Here is a 15,735-nt window from a genome sequence, read left to right as displayed (position 1 = left end):
ATGGAGGGGGCGTGGCCTGCATCGGGAGCGGGTGATTACAGCAATGCCAGGAGCATCCTCAGCATGCTCCAGGGTGCTGTAAGGGCAGCGTTGTGACCGTCTGGAGCGTCCTAAGGACGTTTCAGGCGGCACTGCTGCAGAAATTCTGGCAGCAGGGTGCCGTTACAGGCACCCTGCTAGCCAGATGCAGGAGCTGAAGGTGAGTGGTGGTGCCACCCACAGAGCGCTACGCTCTGTGCGGCTGCACCACTTGCACACCCCTAGTTACAGCAATGCCCCTGTGGCACAAGCAATTGAATAGCGCAATGGGAGCTGCGGTCACCATAAAACAATTAAATTCCCCCCTGTGAATCCAGCTAATTCACCAGTTGGTAAAAGAAAGTGAGTCCTGGAAATAAAGATGAATGATGAAAACAGGTGTAGGAAGAGGAGTGCTGCCAGATGTCTCCTGTGCGCATCTCTGTAGTGTCTGGATTTAGTCAATGTTCAGAGGCTCAGAGGCAACACGCAGAGTAGAGAGAGTGGAGCTGTGGAGGATCATTGCACTTTCATCTTCATCCATGGTAGGGGATGCAATTGAGATCCCGGTTGTCGGGATGCCGGCACTCAGAATGGCAGTGCCAGAATCCCGACACCAGTAAGAATCCCGGTGGCAGCATACTGATCGCCAGCAGCCCTACGGTAAATATTGGGGTTAGAGGGAGGGTTAGGGTTTGGCACTAGGGGGAGGGTTAGGGTTAAGCACAAAGGTTAGGTTTAGGCTGCGGGGAGGGAGGGTTAGGTTTAGGTGTAGGATTAGGGTACTTATCGACAGGAGTCGATATCCTAACCCTATCAGAATACCGGCGTCAAGATTCTGAGCGCCGGGATCCCATACCCAAATCCATGGTAGCATGGTAGTGCTTTATAAATAATTGTTATAATATTGGATAAATGTATCAGCAATATGGGGAATTGCTGTTTACTATAACGGACAAAGAAAACTACAAATCTCCATATTGGGCAGCACAGACGGTGTAATGGTTAGCATTACTGCCTCACAGCACTGAGGTTGTGGGTTCGATTCCCACTACGGCTCTGTGTGGAGTTTGTATATTCTTCCTGTGCTTGCGTGGGTTTCCTCTGGGTTACTCCGGTTTCCTCCCACACTCCAAAAATATACTGGTAGGTTAATTGGCTCCTAACAAAATTAACCCTAGTGTGCAAGTGTGTGAGCATGTGGTAGGGAACATAGACTGTAAGCTCCACTGGGGCAGGGACTGATGTGAATGGACAAATATTCTCTGTAAAGCGCTGCGTAATATGTGTGCGCTATATAAATAACTGGTAACATATATATAATAATATTGTCACCTTGTTTTCACACATGACCCCACACTGCACAGACTTTTGTGTATTTCATCCTTTTTGCTGTATTGTCTCTCTTAGACAATAAAGCAGAATAGGTTCTCAGACAACGCCTTCTATCAAGAACTGTTTGTGCCCCTGGCTAATCCCCGCATTGAGAACCAGCTGACCTGTGGATGGATGTTTGTTTTTGCAGCTTCCTTCACTTGGGGCCACATTTATGGGTATCATAACTTTCCCATGTCGTGCGATTGGACCAGCCATTTGTCCAGGGAATAATAATAATTTGTCTTTCCTCCATTCCAAACAGCCCTTTGTTTTGGAAACACCTCCGATTATTTTATTAACAGGATATAATGAAACTCAAATATAATTCTAATTAAATTAGTATGTACAATATATACAAAAGTACTCTAAATTGTTAGCCTAAAAAACAGGCCACTGTGCCAGTGACAACATCACACTTCCTAACTGAGTGACTCGGAGAAAAGACATATAAAATAAAATGTATGTACAACTTTGGATACTAATTGTTGCAAAAAAATTATTATTATTGTGGGTGAGTGGGTTCTCCAAACCCTGATGAAACACAGAGACAGCTAAACTTGTGCTGTGTCCTATTTATGGACAAATGTTGGCTGTCACTTTGTCACTAAATCAATGTGCCTTTTGCTTACAACTATTTACTCTGGGGAATTGTTCAGAAAATCGATCTGTTTCTCTTTCATGTAGAAGGAAGAAAAGGCCATGATTGCAAAGATGAACAGACAGAGAGCAAACTCCATCGGACATAACCCAGCTCATTGGGGAGTGGAGCGGAATTTCTACAACCACTTGGGAACCAACCAAGTCTCAAAGGAAATGAAGAGAATGGTATATGGTTTATTTACCCTGTCCCTGGGTCCAGGCAAAAGTACATTCTAGGATCAGACACCATGTGCATAAAGACCCTAATCCTAACCCTGTTTATTAACTAGTATGACATTTGCTGGTTCGCAGTTCTCCGAGTTGGGATAACAGCAGCAAGTCCCATCTAAGGAAGGTCCTAGCTCAGACAAACTGCAAATCAATATCCCTGCATCCAGTGTTAAGGAAAGATATGTTTGTATGGAGAGTTCTATGGGGATGCATGAAACATTCTATGGAGCTGAATGGAGAGTTTTTTGAGGCTGTGTGGACAATTCTTTAGGGCTGTATGAACTTTGTAAAGTTCTTTGCTGTTACTGTATATGGGGAATCCTATGTGGCTGTATGGAGAGTTAATTGTGACAGTAGAGTTCCAACATGTTGATGATGGGTTCTATGTGGCTGTATGTAGAGTTGTACAGATTTGTATAAAGAGTTCTATGAGGCTGCATGAAGCATTCTATAGGGCTGTATTAAGGGGTTTATTTACTAAGCAGTGTTAGGAGACACTTCAGCTTCCAATTGTCATTTTTCAAACACAGCCTGTGAGATGGCAGTTGGGAGCTGATTGGCTTGCACCTTATCACTTTACACTCTGTCTCCTAACACTGCTTTGTAAATAGAACCCTAAGTGTTCTATGGGGCCGTATTGAGAGTTCTATGTTGCTGATTAGATAAATTCTATGGGGGGAATTCAATTAGCCGTGATGATGCAATAATTTATTGTACGCTTCGCGTGTAAATTTAGCTCATCGCATCTTTGCGCGCTCCCATTTTTTGCATAATCCAATTCCAAAATTCATGATGCAGCATTCATGCAAAAATTCTTCTCTGTTTTACTCGCGATAAGTGTAGGTGAAAATGGGGAAATCTGCCTGTACCCCAAAAAAAGGCAAAGTGTTATAGGAAAACAATATATAAGTGTATTAGTGTCCCTACTAATAGTATTTGGGGTTTTTATAATTGTGCCAAATGGCTGTTTTATGCATATTTCTAAAACAGCCAAATAGTGATAGAAATCAAGTGCTTTTTGGCCAAATAAATATTATTTTTAAATTGGGGGTGCACAAAAATGCCCATAAGTATATATTTGTCTCATTTAAAGACACTTTTAAAAAACCATCCAAATACTGTACGCCTCTAACACCAACCTGCAATCTAAAAAGACCTGTCCCATTCATACAGCATCCCCATATATGTGTCCCACATCAAATAAACAATTTTCCGGCAATTTGCACTTTTTCACCCAAAAATTACATGCCATTACTGGCCAAATTGAGCTAGTTAAAAAATTATTTTTGCCTAATTAGTCATTAAGGAGGATATCCTAGTGGTTCTGAACTGTCCCATCATTTTTACCTTGAAATAGGCATTTTCCCCCACTTTTCACCTGGTCAGAAGGTGGTAAAAACTTTTGTGAGTTTATGCTATGGAGATTTCGCACCCGTGAAAACCGCGGTTAATAGGATTGCGCAATAATAATACATTTGCACGATAAGCCTTTTTTTTGCGGAAAAACTGCTTATCGAGGTTAATTGAATTCCTCATTATGTGTCCTTATGGAGAATTCTATGTGGCTGTATGGAGAGTTCTATGGCTGTATTGAGAGTTCTATGTTGTTAATTAGGGAATTCCATGTGTCTTTATGGAGAGTTCTATGTGGCTGTTTGGAGAGTTATAGGCAGTGTGGAGAACTCTGTGGGGCAGTATGGAAAGGTCTATGGGGTTGTATGCTAAGTTCTATGGGGCTGTATATAAGAGTATAAGAGTTCTTTGGAGACTTCTATGTGGCTGTATGGAGAGTTTTATTAGCTGTATGAAGAGTTTTATGTGGCTGCATGGAGAACCCTGTGGGACTGTATGGAGAGTTATAGTTGTTTTAAGTTTTGTTTGAAGCTTAAATTTGTTATTCTGAATAAGGTTTATGTAGGCCTTTTCTCCTATGAGCATTTACTTGGTTAGCGTCCAAAAACTAAAAGGAGCTTAAATCCATTTGCTGTTGCATACTGTATATTATAAATAGGGTGAATCAGCCAGTAAATGAACACTACCAGTTATTGAACATTATCAGGTTTAATACAGTCATCGTATATTTTAGTGCATACAATCTGAGATTAGATCTATTGACTATATTTTATTGATATAAGTCATATTTCATTTACTGGACTTGTTTGTTAATTTGCTAGCATCGTGCGTTCATTCACTGGTAATTTCTATATCTATTCTTATTGGTTGTAAAATTCGAACTATTCCATCAATCTTTAAACCAAATTTTAAAAGTATACATAGTAATAACGATGGCACGTCTCGAAATAGTTTTTATGTTATATCTTCTACATACACCATGCCTCTAAATATGAGAATTCCCTTAACCGCTCATTCACTGGGCGATTCATCCTACATCTATTCTTGTAAAAGCAAATACTCAACTGAGATAAGATAAAATTATTCTTCATCTTCTTTTACATAAAATGGATACAGGGTCATTTATAAAGCAGGAAGAGTGCATTACATCTCATTTATCGCAATTGCGTATTTATTTGCATGTTTGTGTTTCCATGGTTACACTTAGCTTGTAATGTAGCGTTAAAACCAAGGTATTTTATAAATAACTTTGTTACTGCTCAGAAATCAGGGAATAACTTCAAATTGCTCTATACACGTTTTGGAGAAGTTGATGTACAGACGCATATATCTCGTGCACAATAGACACTTCATGTCAAAAAGGTTTACAGCCTGCATTGCTCTTTATTTTATTTTGTGAATGACCCACAGTCAAGCATTTCAGAAGATCATTTTATTCAATGGGGAGATTTATCAAAGCTTGGAGAGAGATAAAGTAGCAACCAATCAACTCATACTGTAATTTTTCAAACGCAGCCTGTAAAATTACAGTTAGAAGCTGATTGGTTGGTACAGTATCTCTCTCCACTTTATCTTTCTCCAAGCTTTGATAAATCACCCGCAATGTCTGATAAATTGTGCAATTATATATTATCACATTTCAGTCCTGCCAATTAAGAAAAAGAAACATAAAACAAAATATATTCAGAACTCAGAAGAGATAACATTTAAAGCCTAAAATAACCACCCACAAATTAACCATATATAAGCGATACTCTGTCACACTTCACTAGAGAGTTGGTTTACAGATTCTATAAGATGATTCCCTGTCTTGTGATTTACACTATCCTTTTGAGGCAGAGACGTTCAGGGATCTCCGTGTAATAGTTACTTGCATGGTGCATGTAGCGAACCTTTCCATGTAATATTACTGAACTCCTGACATTTTACCATTGTATTCAATAAATCATCCAAATTTGGTGTTGTTTTACTGATTTTGATGTTTGTTCTGTGATATATTCTGAAACACGCTTTTTTTTGCAGGGATTTGAAGACCCAAAAGACAAGTAAGTTGAAATGGTTTTTTTTTTATGAATTTTTTTTATTTTGAATGTCCTGAATAAAAAATATATGCTCTTTGTCTGGAACCCCTAGAAGTGCTGAGTGTTGGAAACCTTCTTCATCCAGCGTCATCTCATGGTGTTTGTGCTATAAATGTTGTATTTGTGTAAATACTGTAAGGAAGGGTCTCAGGCAGCATCTGGCAATTTATGTCCCTGATGCCCTTTTCAGCAATCGTAATCTGAAAATCCCAGAATTTGGCAGTTTCTGCCAAAACATTGCACCTCACGTCTTCTTATGAGGCTTTAGTCTTACTGAGCATTGAATCCAGTTTTCTGTCTGTTATTACCACCAATTACAATCAGTTTACACTGGTTTTAATATATTGGTTTGTATATACCCTTGTGGAACTTTTACTAAACCGTATACCCACTTGCACCACTACAGTCCGGATATATTCATAAACAAATCATTGCACTGATAGGACACATCATTACCACAGCAAAATGCTCAGTCACCTCTAATTGGAAGCAAACTGAGGGGTATATTTATTAAGCTTTGATTTTGGCTTTTCAGCGGTCTTCCATCAGGATTGCATTCAGCTGATTTACTAAATGCCAAACCGATGGGAAAACGGATAGAAAACAGATTTTAGAATACAGTTAAACATTGGTTCACCATCAATGTTATTTTTTATGTTTTCTTAGAAAAAGGGACATTATTCTCTTTAATCATTCTAACACGTCAAAATAAAAAACTACACCAACTGGCAAAAAAAAAAAGGTTTTTCTGGTTTTGTTTTTTAACTTGAAAGGGAACCAAATGCAAACATATTTTTTTTTTTAGAAACACATTAAATATTTTGTTGTTTTTGTTTTGCCAATAATCTATCTTTCCAAAATAGTAAAAAAGCAGGATTCAATGTGTCAGTTTTGACAAAATAAAAATCTGCATTTGAAATGAGAATGCAATTTTTTTACTGCCTCGATTTAAACACTTACTATGTGTGGGACGTATATGGTTGCCCAACAAAGCCTGCCATTTTAACACATGGACAACCTTACCGCATTAGATCAGGGATCACTTTTTTCTTTATTAGACACAACCTGAGGGAGATATGGGCTTTAGAGCCCCCCACAATAACTACTAAGGGGTACATCATTTGAAAGAGGGTAATCCCTTTTATATGTGGGTGACCCCACATTTATAGATGTAATTATGGGTGTAATATGGCCCATAATTACGTAGCGCCCTCCTATCCAACTATATATGAAAAATGTCTGTTTACTGCAGCACAGAATAATATTATCTGGTGATCACAATAGCTACTAGTGGACCACTAGTGGACCACATAATTTGAAAGTGGTGGCTCCCCGCTTTAAAAAAAAGGATGTCCACTTGGTTGCAGCTGTCATTATGGGGGGTTATAGGATACATACCGTATATACTCGAGTATAAACCGAGTTTTTCAGCACATTTTTTGTGCTGGAAAAGCCCCCCCTCGGCTTATACTCCAGTGATGCTCCAGGACCAGGGCCAGTTCTCCTGTTATGCAGCTGAGTAGGTCACGCCACATATTGGAGGGCGCCTCACTCAGCTGCGTACCATGCGGGCTGCGGTGCAGACTATGTCTCTGTGACACAGCTGCGGACGGAGTTCGGTCAGCACTACACACTGACAAACACACAGCCGCCGGCGCCAGCAGCTGTGTGTTTGTTGTAATTAGCAGCCGATGAGAGTCTGTCTGCTGCTCCCACTGCGGGAGCCATCCTGCAGTGGGTAATGGGAGAGACGTCATGATGTCATGACATCTCTCCTATAATGCAAATCGGCCGGAGGAGCCAGTAGCAGCGTCGGGACCAGGAGCGGGGTTTCAGGTGTTTTTTTTGTTTTTTTTATTACCGGTACGTCTCTCTCTACTGGGGGGGGCAGTACTGGGGGGGGGTTACTACTGGGGGCACTACCAGGGGTGGATTACTACTGGGGGCACTACCAGGGGGGGGGATTACTACTGGGGGCACTACCAGGGGGGGATTACTACTGGGGGCACTACCACGGGGGGATATTACTACTGTGGGCACTAACAGGGGGGATTACTACTGGGGGCAGTACCAGGGAGGGGATTACTACCAGTAGCTGCTGCATTTCCCACCCTAGGCTTATACTCGAGTCAATAAGTTTTCCCAGTTTTTTGTGGTAAAATTAGGTACCTCGGCTTATATTCGGGTCGATTTATACTCGAGTATATACGGTAGTTTCCTCTCCCATATATGGAAACCATACGTTTTCCATAGTGTGGAATAGCATTGCCTGGTGAACACTAGTGATCATGAGGCAATACGTACTAAGGGGCCCCGATTGGTATGCGACCAGTGCTAAATTCAAATTGTGTCAAGCGTTGCCTGCTGGTCCATCAGCTGTAATTAGCTATCAGCCCAGCACCAAATCCACTGCTGATGGCACACAGGGGAAGGCAAGAGGCTGCTGGAGAGACACAGGGAGGCGAGTTGCTGGGGAGGGGACATAATGTGTAAGGGGCACTACTATTGTGTGGAATAATGTGTTATATGGGGCACTACTACTATGTTGCATAATCTTTAAAAGGTATAATGTGTAAGGTGCATTACTGTGTAGTGTAAGGGGCATTACTATGTGGCATATTGTATAATGGGCATTACTACTGCATGGCATAATGTGTATAAGGGGCACTACTGTGTGGCATAACCTGAATGGGCTCTGTGTGGGGGCAAATGTATGTGTTTATTTACCTCTGGGGAGGCCTTGCAAGATCTTGCTATGTGGCCCACAAAGTTCTAGTTACACCCTTGCATGCAAACACAGGCTCTGGATTTAATATGAACTTGCATGAGTCATCAAGTTTGCTCAGACTAAGGTTAAAAAGATACTTTTGTAGCTTTCTCACAGGTTTTTGGCAGAGTGCCAATTTCCACTGGGCTGGCCCTGGGACCTGAGTAATTTAAAAATGTCCCCATTTTTAGAAATTGTGGCCCTGACGAAGTTCAAACCTAGGCAAAAACTTAATCCTGGTCACACTACACCACCCTGACAAATTTGGTGGAGCTGGGTCCAAAACTCTGGCTGTGCATAAAGGACAAACAATACGGACAGACAGACACTCTTTCTTACTTATTATATAGATTACTTATATAGAGCCAGCATATTCAATTGCACTTTATAATTGGGAACAAACAGTACTAAAACAAGACTGGGTAATAACAGACAAACAAAGAGGTAAGCTTACAATCTATAGGGAAATGAGAGTGGTGTTCGGTGCCCTCCAGTCCATACTTGCCGACAATCAGCTCCCTCTTTCCGGGAGGGAGCTGATTGTCGGCTAACAGCGGGGGGCGTGTCTGGACAGTTATGACACATTGGGGGCACAGCCGATGCCGTTATTTTCAGCATTGTGAAGCAGGGGGCAGGGCCACGATCACGCGATTCCGGGGCAAATCGCATCACCCCTGCGCTGCGAGGATTTTTAGTTTATTCTGGGGGGAGGTTGGGAGGGTTGGTGATGGGGGGGCCAGGAGCCACACCTGATATTCGGGAGGTTCCCGGCCAAATAGGGAGGGTAGGCAAGCCTGCTCCAGTCATATTACCATGGGTCCTTACACCATGCATGGGAGGAGTTGAAGTATCTGAACTATGTGCTGGGGGCTGCTGGACAAATTGGATGTGCTTGTGGCAGTTAAGCGGTCACTTATTTGTTCCCCTACAGATACCACATTTTAACATTGAAAGGACATTGATTTGGGCTTTTTGTTTGCCAACATGAAATGCTTTTTGAGACTCTACTACGGTGGCTAGTCGCTCAATATTTTCATTTGTTGTTGTGTGAGTGCGTTGCTAGCTGTCCATTTTTTTTAGAATTGATTGATTTTTCCTAATTTGTGTAAATAACATATCCATTTGTAGGGCCACCTTTAGAGGGGGACAATTTTTGATGGCAGCTATGTCCATTTGTGTCCCGTGTAATGTTCTGGCTTGGTTAATAGCTTGAGTGGGTGATGTTCCTTCTTGATTTTCTTCTGGTGCTGTATTAAGTATTAAATTGTATGAAATAAAGTGTCACTATGTCTTTAGCCTGCATTGCCAAAGGATACACTGAGCATCATCAGCATGTGCTGTATTCTCGACACCTTGGGGGGTTTCCGTTAATGTAAGTTTGTATTGAAGTAATATCACCTGTAAAAAGGTTGGTTTTTTTTGGCACAATTGTTTCTTGCAAGACTTCAAAACTTTTTCATTATGATTTTTTTTTTTGGGGGGAGGGGAGCGGGGCAACTTTTAAAAAAAATAAATAAATAAAAGAAAGACTGATCTGCAGATATATCTGCAGATGATAGTTGTTCATACACACTGAACAACCATCAGGCCAGGGATCCCGTTCACCGGGGGTCGCGTCGCAACCCCCTTCCCGGCGGCCGCTGCAGCAAGCGTACGGTCGGCCCACATACACAGCACAATGAGCAGATATATCCGCCATTGGCTGTGCTGTACAGCCGACACGATATGCCTGTGAATGACGTTGTTCACAGACATATCGTCTGTACTCACTGACTGACGAGCACACAATATATCGGCCAGTGTGTACCCACAGCATTAGATATTATGTGGCCCCAGAACAAACATCTCTCTCTAATTGAGCTTTTGATCCTATTCTATCTTATACAGAGGTCCACAGAGGCAATTGTTTTGCAGGGCCGATCTGGATCGACCCCTCCCCTAATCCATCCCCTTACTTACACCCCTACCTCCAAGAACACTATTTTCTCTCTGGGTTTTATCTTTCAACTAACACTCAATATTGGTTTAGTTCTTCTAATGCTAGTTTATATCCACCTATTGTTCAAACTGAAAAGCTATTCAAACAATGGCATGTGGTGTGGTGTTGCCTGCTGCTATATTTCATTGGTCTGGCAAACTTACCACCCTTCCTACCCACCCACCCCCCCTCATATTCTTTTTTCTGTATCCTTTCTCTCCCCTTACTATAAGTTTTGAAAATAAATTATCCTCAATAAAATATATTTTTATAAATAAAAAATAAACACATTCCTTCCTGTTTGCCTCTATTCTGTGATTTTCAGACATGTTTTATATCATCTTTAAGAGTTGCATATTTACATAGACTTGCTCATTAGATGCGTTCTTTCGCACACAGCGTATGCAAATCTGGCACACACCCAGCTAGGCAGGCGATGTCACGGCAAGGCATAAGCACGCCCACTATGTCTTGGCATGCGATCACTGAGTATGCAGACACCCACCAGCCTGTTATATGTCGCCCACTTGCGCACGTCAACTCCAGGAAGTGTATGAAACCATCGGTACATCGAGGACCATCAGATGCGATCACAGCGCTTGAGGTTGACTATACCCTGCCGCAAGCACTGTGATCACTTCAGTGTGAAATACAACCAGGTGAGGTGTACAATGACGCTGCCTGTTAATTATGTACGCCTCTGAAATGGCGTTATGACGCTCAGACACGCCTGCGTTCGCACCTCCACTCCCCCTTTGTTAATGGCCAACCCCTGTCACCACCCACGAACGTCTTCTCCTGTCACTCACTCTGCTGGTCTATGCGCAGTGAGCGAACGCTTCCCGATCTCTCGCACTGGTTCGCACACTATGATGCATACACATGCGCAGATTGCGAAAATCGTCAGCTACGTGCGAACGCATCCTAGCAAGCGGGTCAGAATCAGGTCCATGGCACAAAGCTGATTGTCTTCAATGCTGGAAGCGCAGCAGTACCATTTCCCAGGGCGTCAATAGTAAACACATGCTTGCTGATTTAAATATGTTACTTAAAAGCACAGAAGGCAGCCAGTAAAATATACAGAAGGATGTGTATAAAGCTACACATCTAAGTCACATGAAGGTGGAGAACCCTTTTATTTTCTATGCAGTTCTGTCCTGTAACTTATTACTTATAGTGCCCAGGGATGAGATTATGGTTTTATGTTCTTTACTAATTGATAAGATCTGTGAAGGTGTGATATTTCTGCCACATGATCACTGTCTGCATCAGTGAGAATTCTCTTTCACCTCTTCCGGTTACTAGACTTGTGCACTGCTGAGCAGGCAATTTGCATATAGTACGTGCGTGGAAGGCATTGCATGTAAAATCTCCAAGTATCTTATTATGTCACTTTTCATATTCAGTTCCCATAAATGAAAGTTTAAATCATACGTGTGCGTTTAGCACGTGCATTGCATGTTCGCTATTTAATTGCTGTATCCATAACTGACAAAATGTGAATGTCAGATTTTTCTGTTGGGAATAAGATGTTGTTAATTCTTATATTGTTGTGTGCATATTACTTTAACTGTAATGGCTATATTTTGCACCCTATGAGGTAAGAGTCACTTATAATGTTGGCAAAGTAATATCCCTGATCTGCCATTGTGGCCACCCAAAGCTTCCATATAAATTGCACTAAAATCAATTGAAATGTGTACCCTGAATAAGAGTCAGCTCCTTAAATACACAGCTTCATTAGAGTTTGTAATCTTTCATCTTTTCCTCTGAGTATTAAGGAAGTAATCTTGCTCAATCATCTAATGAGACTTTTCTGTTGCTGCCAACAGGGTCAGTTTGGGGAATTTTCTTAGTATTTAGAAAAAATTTGCAGTATGAGCCAAATTCCTCAAACCAAGGGTTGAAAATATTTTGTAAAATCTAGGAGCCATTTGAAAAGTTTAGAGGCCAGACCACTGTGCCGACCAAGATATATGAATGAAAACTTGTATAGACTACCACACATGCCCCTTCAATGCCCCTCAAAACCTGCCAAAATGACATCAAACTACCTCATGTGCCCCTTACCTGGCCCCAAGTTCATAGTGTGCCACACAGGAGTGCCCCCTATTTATAGTGTGCCACACACACACAAGGGCCCCTTATTTATAGTGTGCTACACACAGGAGTGCCCGCTATTATAGTGTGCCACACACACACAAGGGCCCCTTATTTATAGTGTGCTACACACAGGAGTGCCCCCTATTATAGTGTGACACACACAGGAGTGTCTCCAATTTAAAACAAGATTATAGCGGGAGGTCATTCTAATTAAATTAAATAGTCACTGACCAACTATATACAGCTCCCTGGAGAATACACTATTCTGAACAGTACTGTGGCTCCCTTGTGGTCACTATTCCTCTGCGCCGGTAGTACTGCAGCTCCCCATGGCCTGGTCACTCTTCTCCCCTCTACTGGCCTCGCTGCAGCTCCTTGCGGCCTGGTTACCGGTGGCATATTCAGGGGGGCCCCGCACCGCACACCCTGCACCCATATTATTTGAAACTTACCTGTCCTTGGGACTGCTGACCAAGGATAGAACCAGGATATGAAGTGGCAGTCCTTCCACTACTGTTGCAAATTGGAGTGTGGCTGCAGAAGAATGGAACAAGCACAGTAATAATAGAGAGGGTACACTTGCAGCAGCAGATGAGAGGTCTCAGAATAGTCAAGGGACTATGATGCAAGCTGGGTAGTCAGACAGGGAATGGTTAGACAGCGTTGGTTAGACAGGCAGAATCCCGACACCCATAGGAAGTAATGGTAAGTATTTTTCTAACCCCTAACCCACCCTCCCCACCCTCTGCCTGTGCAGGCCCTTTGCGCGGCCATACTGGTGGGAGTGCTGGTGTCTGGAGATTGACACGAGGTGCGCGTGGATGTCCGAATGGTACAGGCCATGAGGTGACAGGTGAGACTGGCAGCGCTGCCAAGCTGGGAATTGCTGGGGACCACCATCTTGGTTTTGTGCATGTGACCTGAATGGGCCAATCAGGTCAGAGCATCTTGAGTGTACTCTCAGCAGCCTATCATGCACTTTCCCATGGTACTTAAGGGTGTTCAGCATGCCCTCTAGTTGCCAGTGCAACGTATACACACCGCAAGCTGTGTGAGAGTTATCTGTGCTCCTTAGCTCGGTGTGATATTTGCAGTCCCAGCAGTGCTCCATTTCCTGCTTTCTCTCCATCACAGGCCGTTCCCGGATACCCGCAACTACCCTGCTATACCCCGTTACTCACCCCACGGTTTGTGAACCCTCCAGCTCTCCGGACTCAGAACCCACTCTAGTACTTCAGACCTCTGTTCCTCAGTCACACCTCCATTGGACTTTGTTTTTTCTGCCTGACACCTGTTTCCAGCCTCACTAATTGGACTTTGTTTTGTCTGCCTGACACTTGTTCCCAGCCTCATTAATTGGACTTTGTTTTCCTGCCAGATATTTGTTTTCAGCCACACATCACTTGGACTTGTTTATTTCTGGCAGTTTACATATCTATCACCATTTCATGAATTATAATACTCCTATTAAACCTGCTGCATTTCAATACTGCAAACACGTTCCAGTTTCTTCTCCTGCATCCACCCCGGGTTCAAAAAATAATCCAAACCTGACACCCAGTGCCTAACCCTAACCTCCCCTCCCTGCACCCTAATCCTAACACTCCCTACCCAGTGCCTAACCCTCCCCCCTAGTGTGTAATCCCGCTACCTAATCCTAACCTCCCTCTAACACCCCGATACTTATCTTCGGGATGCCGGCGGTCGGGACACTGGTGCCAGGATCCCGACCTGTCGGGATTTCGGCGGCGCTATTCAGACCGTCGGCATCCCGCACACCGGGATGCCGACTACATCCCGTGGAAACCTAGCGGTAAACTTACTAAAGGTCGATCAACATCGATGTTGTGTTTTTGGAGCTAAATCACACATTTACTAACGCTTAACAAAATGAATCAAAAATTATGTTAGTAAATGTGTGATTTAGCCCTAGAAACACAACATCGATTAGATTGATTGGAAATTTATTAAAATCGACCTTTAGTAAATATACCTCTTAGACCCTACGATTTTCATTTGAGAATATCAAGGTACACTTAAAAGTAACTAATTATTATTCATATTTTATTATTTACTTATTACCAATTATTATATAGTGTACAGATATTTCGCAGTGCTTTACAGAGTGAAGCTTACAATCTGTTTTCTTTAACACATGTACAGGGGCGTAACTATGTATTTGAAGGCCCCATAGGCCCCATTGCAAAAGTTTGTACGGGCCCCTATATTCCACCCAAGGGTAAAATATGTATATAACACATGTAACTTTGACAAGAAAGATGCCCCCCCCCCACCCACTCAGGCATGAAGAGAATATACAAACTCCACACAGTTAGGGCCCTGGTGGAATTGAACCCAAGAACTCAGCGCTGTGGGGCAGTAATTAATTGCTGCCAGCAGGGCTGCCATCAGAAAATATAGGGCCCCCAGCCCCACCCTTATTCATACATAAAAAAGGCAAATATTATTGAAAAAAAATGAATACATGAAGAATCAAACACACTTACCTGAGTTAGCTCACTCCTATTCTGACTGTCTTCTCCGGCTCGCAAGTCCTCACACCACATGCCTCGGCTCTTCTTTCATTCAGCGGCGTGGCGTAATGACATCACGTCCCGCCAGCTCACTAAAAAAACAATTGTGGCCAATACAGCAGGTAGGAGCGGAGGGGGGGCCTGGGCGGCTGGGTGTCACTCATTCTATTATGCAGCAGGGGGCTGGTGAGAGTGGGCCCCCGACTAAGCCTATCACTCACAACCTTTTAAGTGGATAGTGGCAGGCTGGTGGGTGGTACTACGGGAGTGTGCAGGCCCCCCGAGTGTCCAGCTGCGGCGTAGGTAGGCGGAGCGGGAGGGCGGACCTGGGCTGGACCTGTCACTCACTTTTATTGTGCAGTGACAGGTGGTTAGGAGCGGCCAGACGCTGGGCCCCCCGAATGGCCGGGCCCGGGACTCTAGTCTCTGCAGTCCCCCCCTGATGGCGGCCCTGACAGCCAGATTAATATTCTTCTGCACAAATATCTTAAATATATACCGTACTCGTTCATCAACAATAAATACACTAAAACAAAACAGTAAATTATTTTAAAGGAAATAATAGATTATTATTACAACAATAAAGTTACATATTGGTTCCCAAACATGAAGTCTGCCTGTCACCTAGACACCGTGGATATGGCTACGGAACTG

General features: G+C 42.9%; 1 protein-coding gene across 3 annotated transcripts in view; it reads left to right on the top strand.

Annotated features, from left to right (window-relative positions):
• ADCY5 (adenylate cyclase 5) overlaps positions 1-15,735 on the top strand; it is an 836,213-nt gene that overhangs the window by 754,687 nt on the left and 65,791 nt on the right. For all 3 annotated transcript variants that reach the window (XM_088460724.1, XM_088460723.1, XM_088460725.1), the window contains exons 8-9: positions 2,080-2,220; positions 5,641-5,663. In XM_088460724.1, the coding sequence (XP_088316850.1) occupies positions 2,080-2,220; positions 5,641-5,663 (164 nt within the window). The remainder of the gene's footprint in view (positions 1-2,079; positions 2,221-5,640; positions 5,664-15,735) is intronic.

Source organism: Taudactylus pleione, unplaced genomic scaffold (genome assembly GCF_031769625.1).
Source record: "Taudactylus pleione unplaced genomic scaffold, aTauple2 ptg000977l, whole genome shotgun sequence".
In the NCBI taxonomy this organism is placed as follows: domain Eukaryota; kingdom Metazoa; phylum Chordata; class Amphibia; order Anura; family Myobatrachidae; genus Taudactylus; species Taudactylus pleione.
The sequence above is the reverse complement of the archived record's forward strand: the minus strand, read 5'-3'. Positions and strand labels throughout refer to the sequence as shown.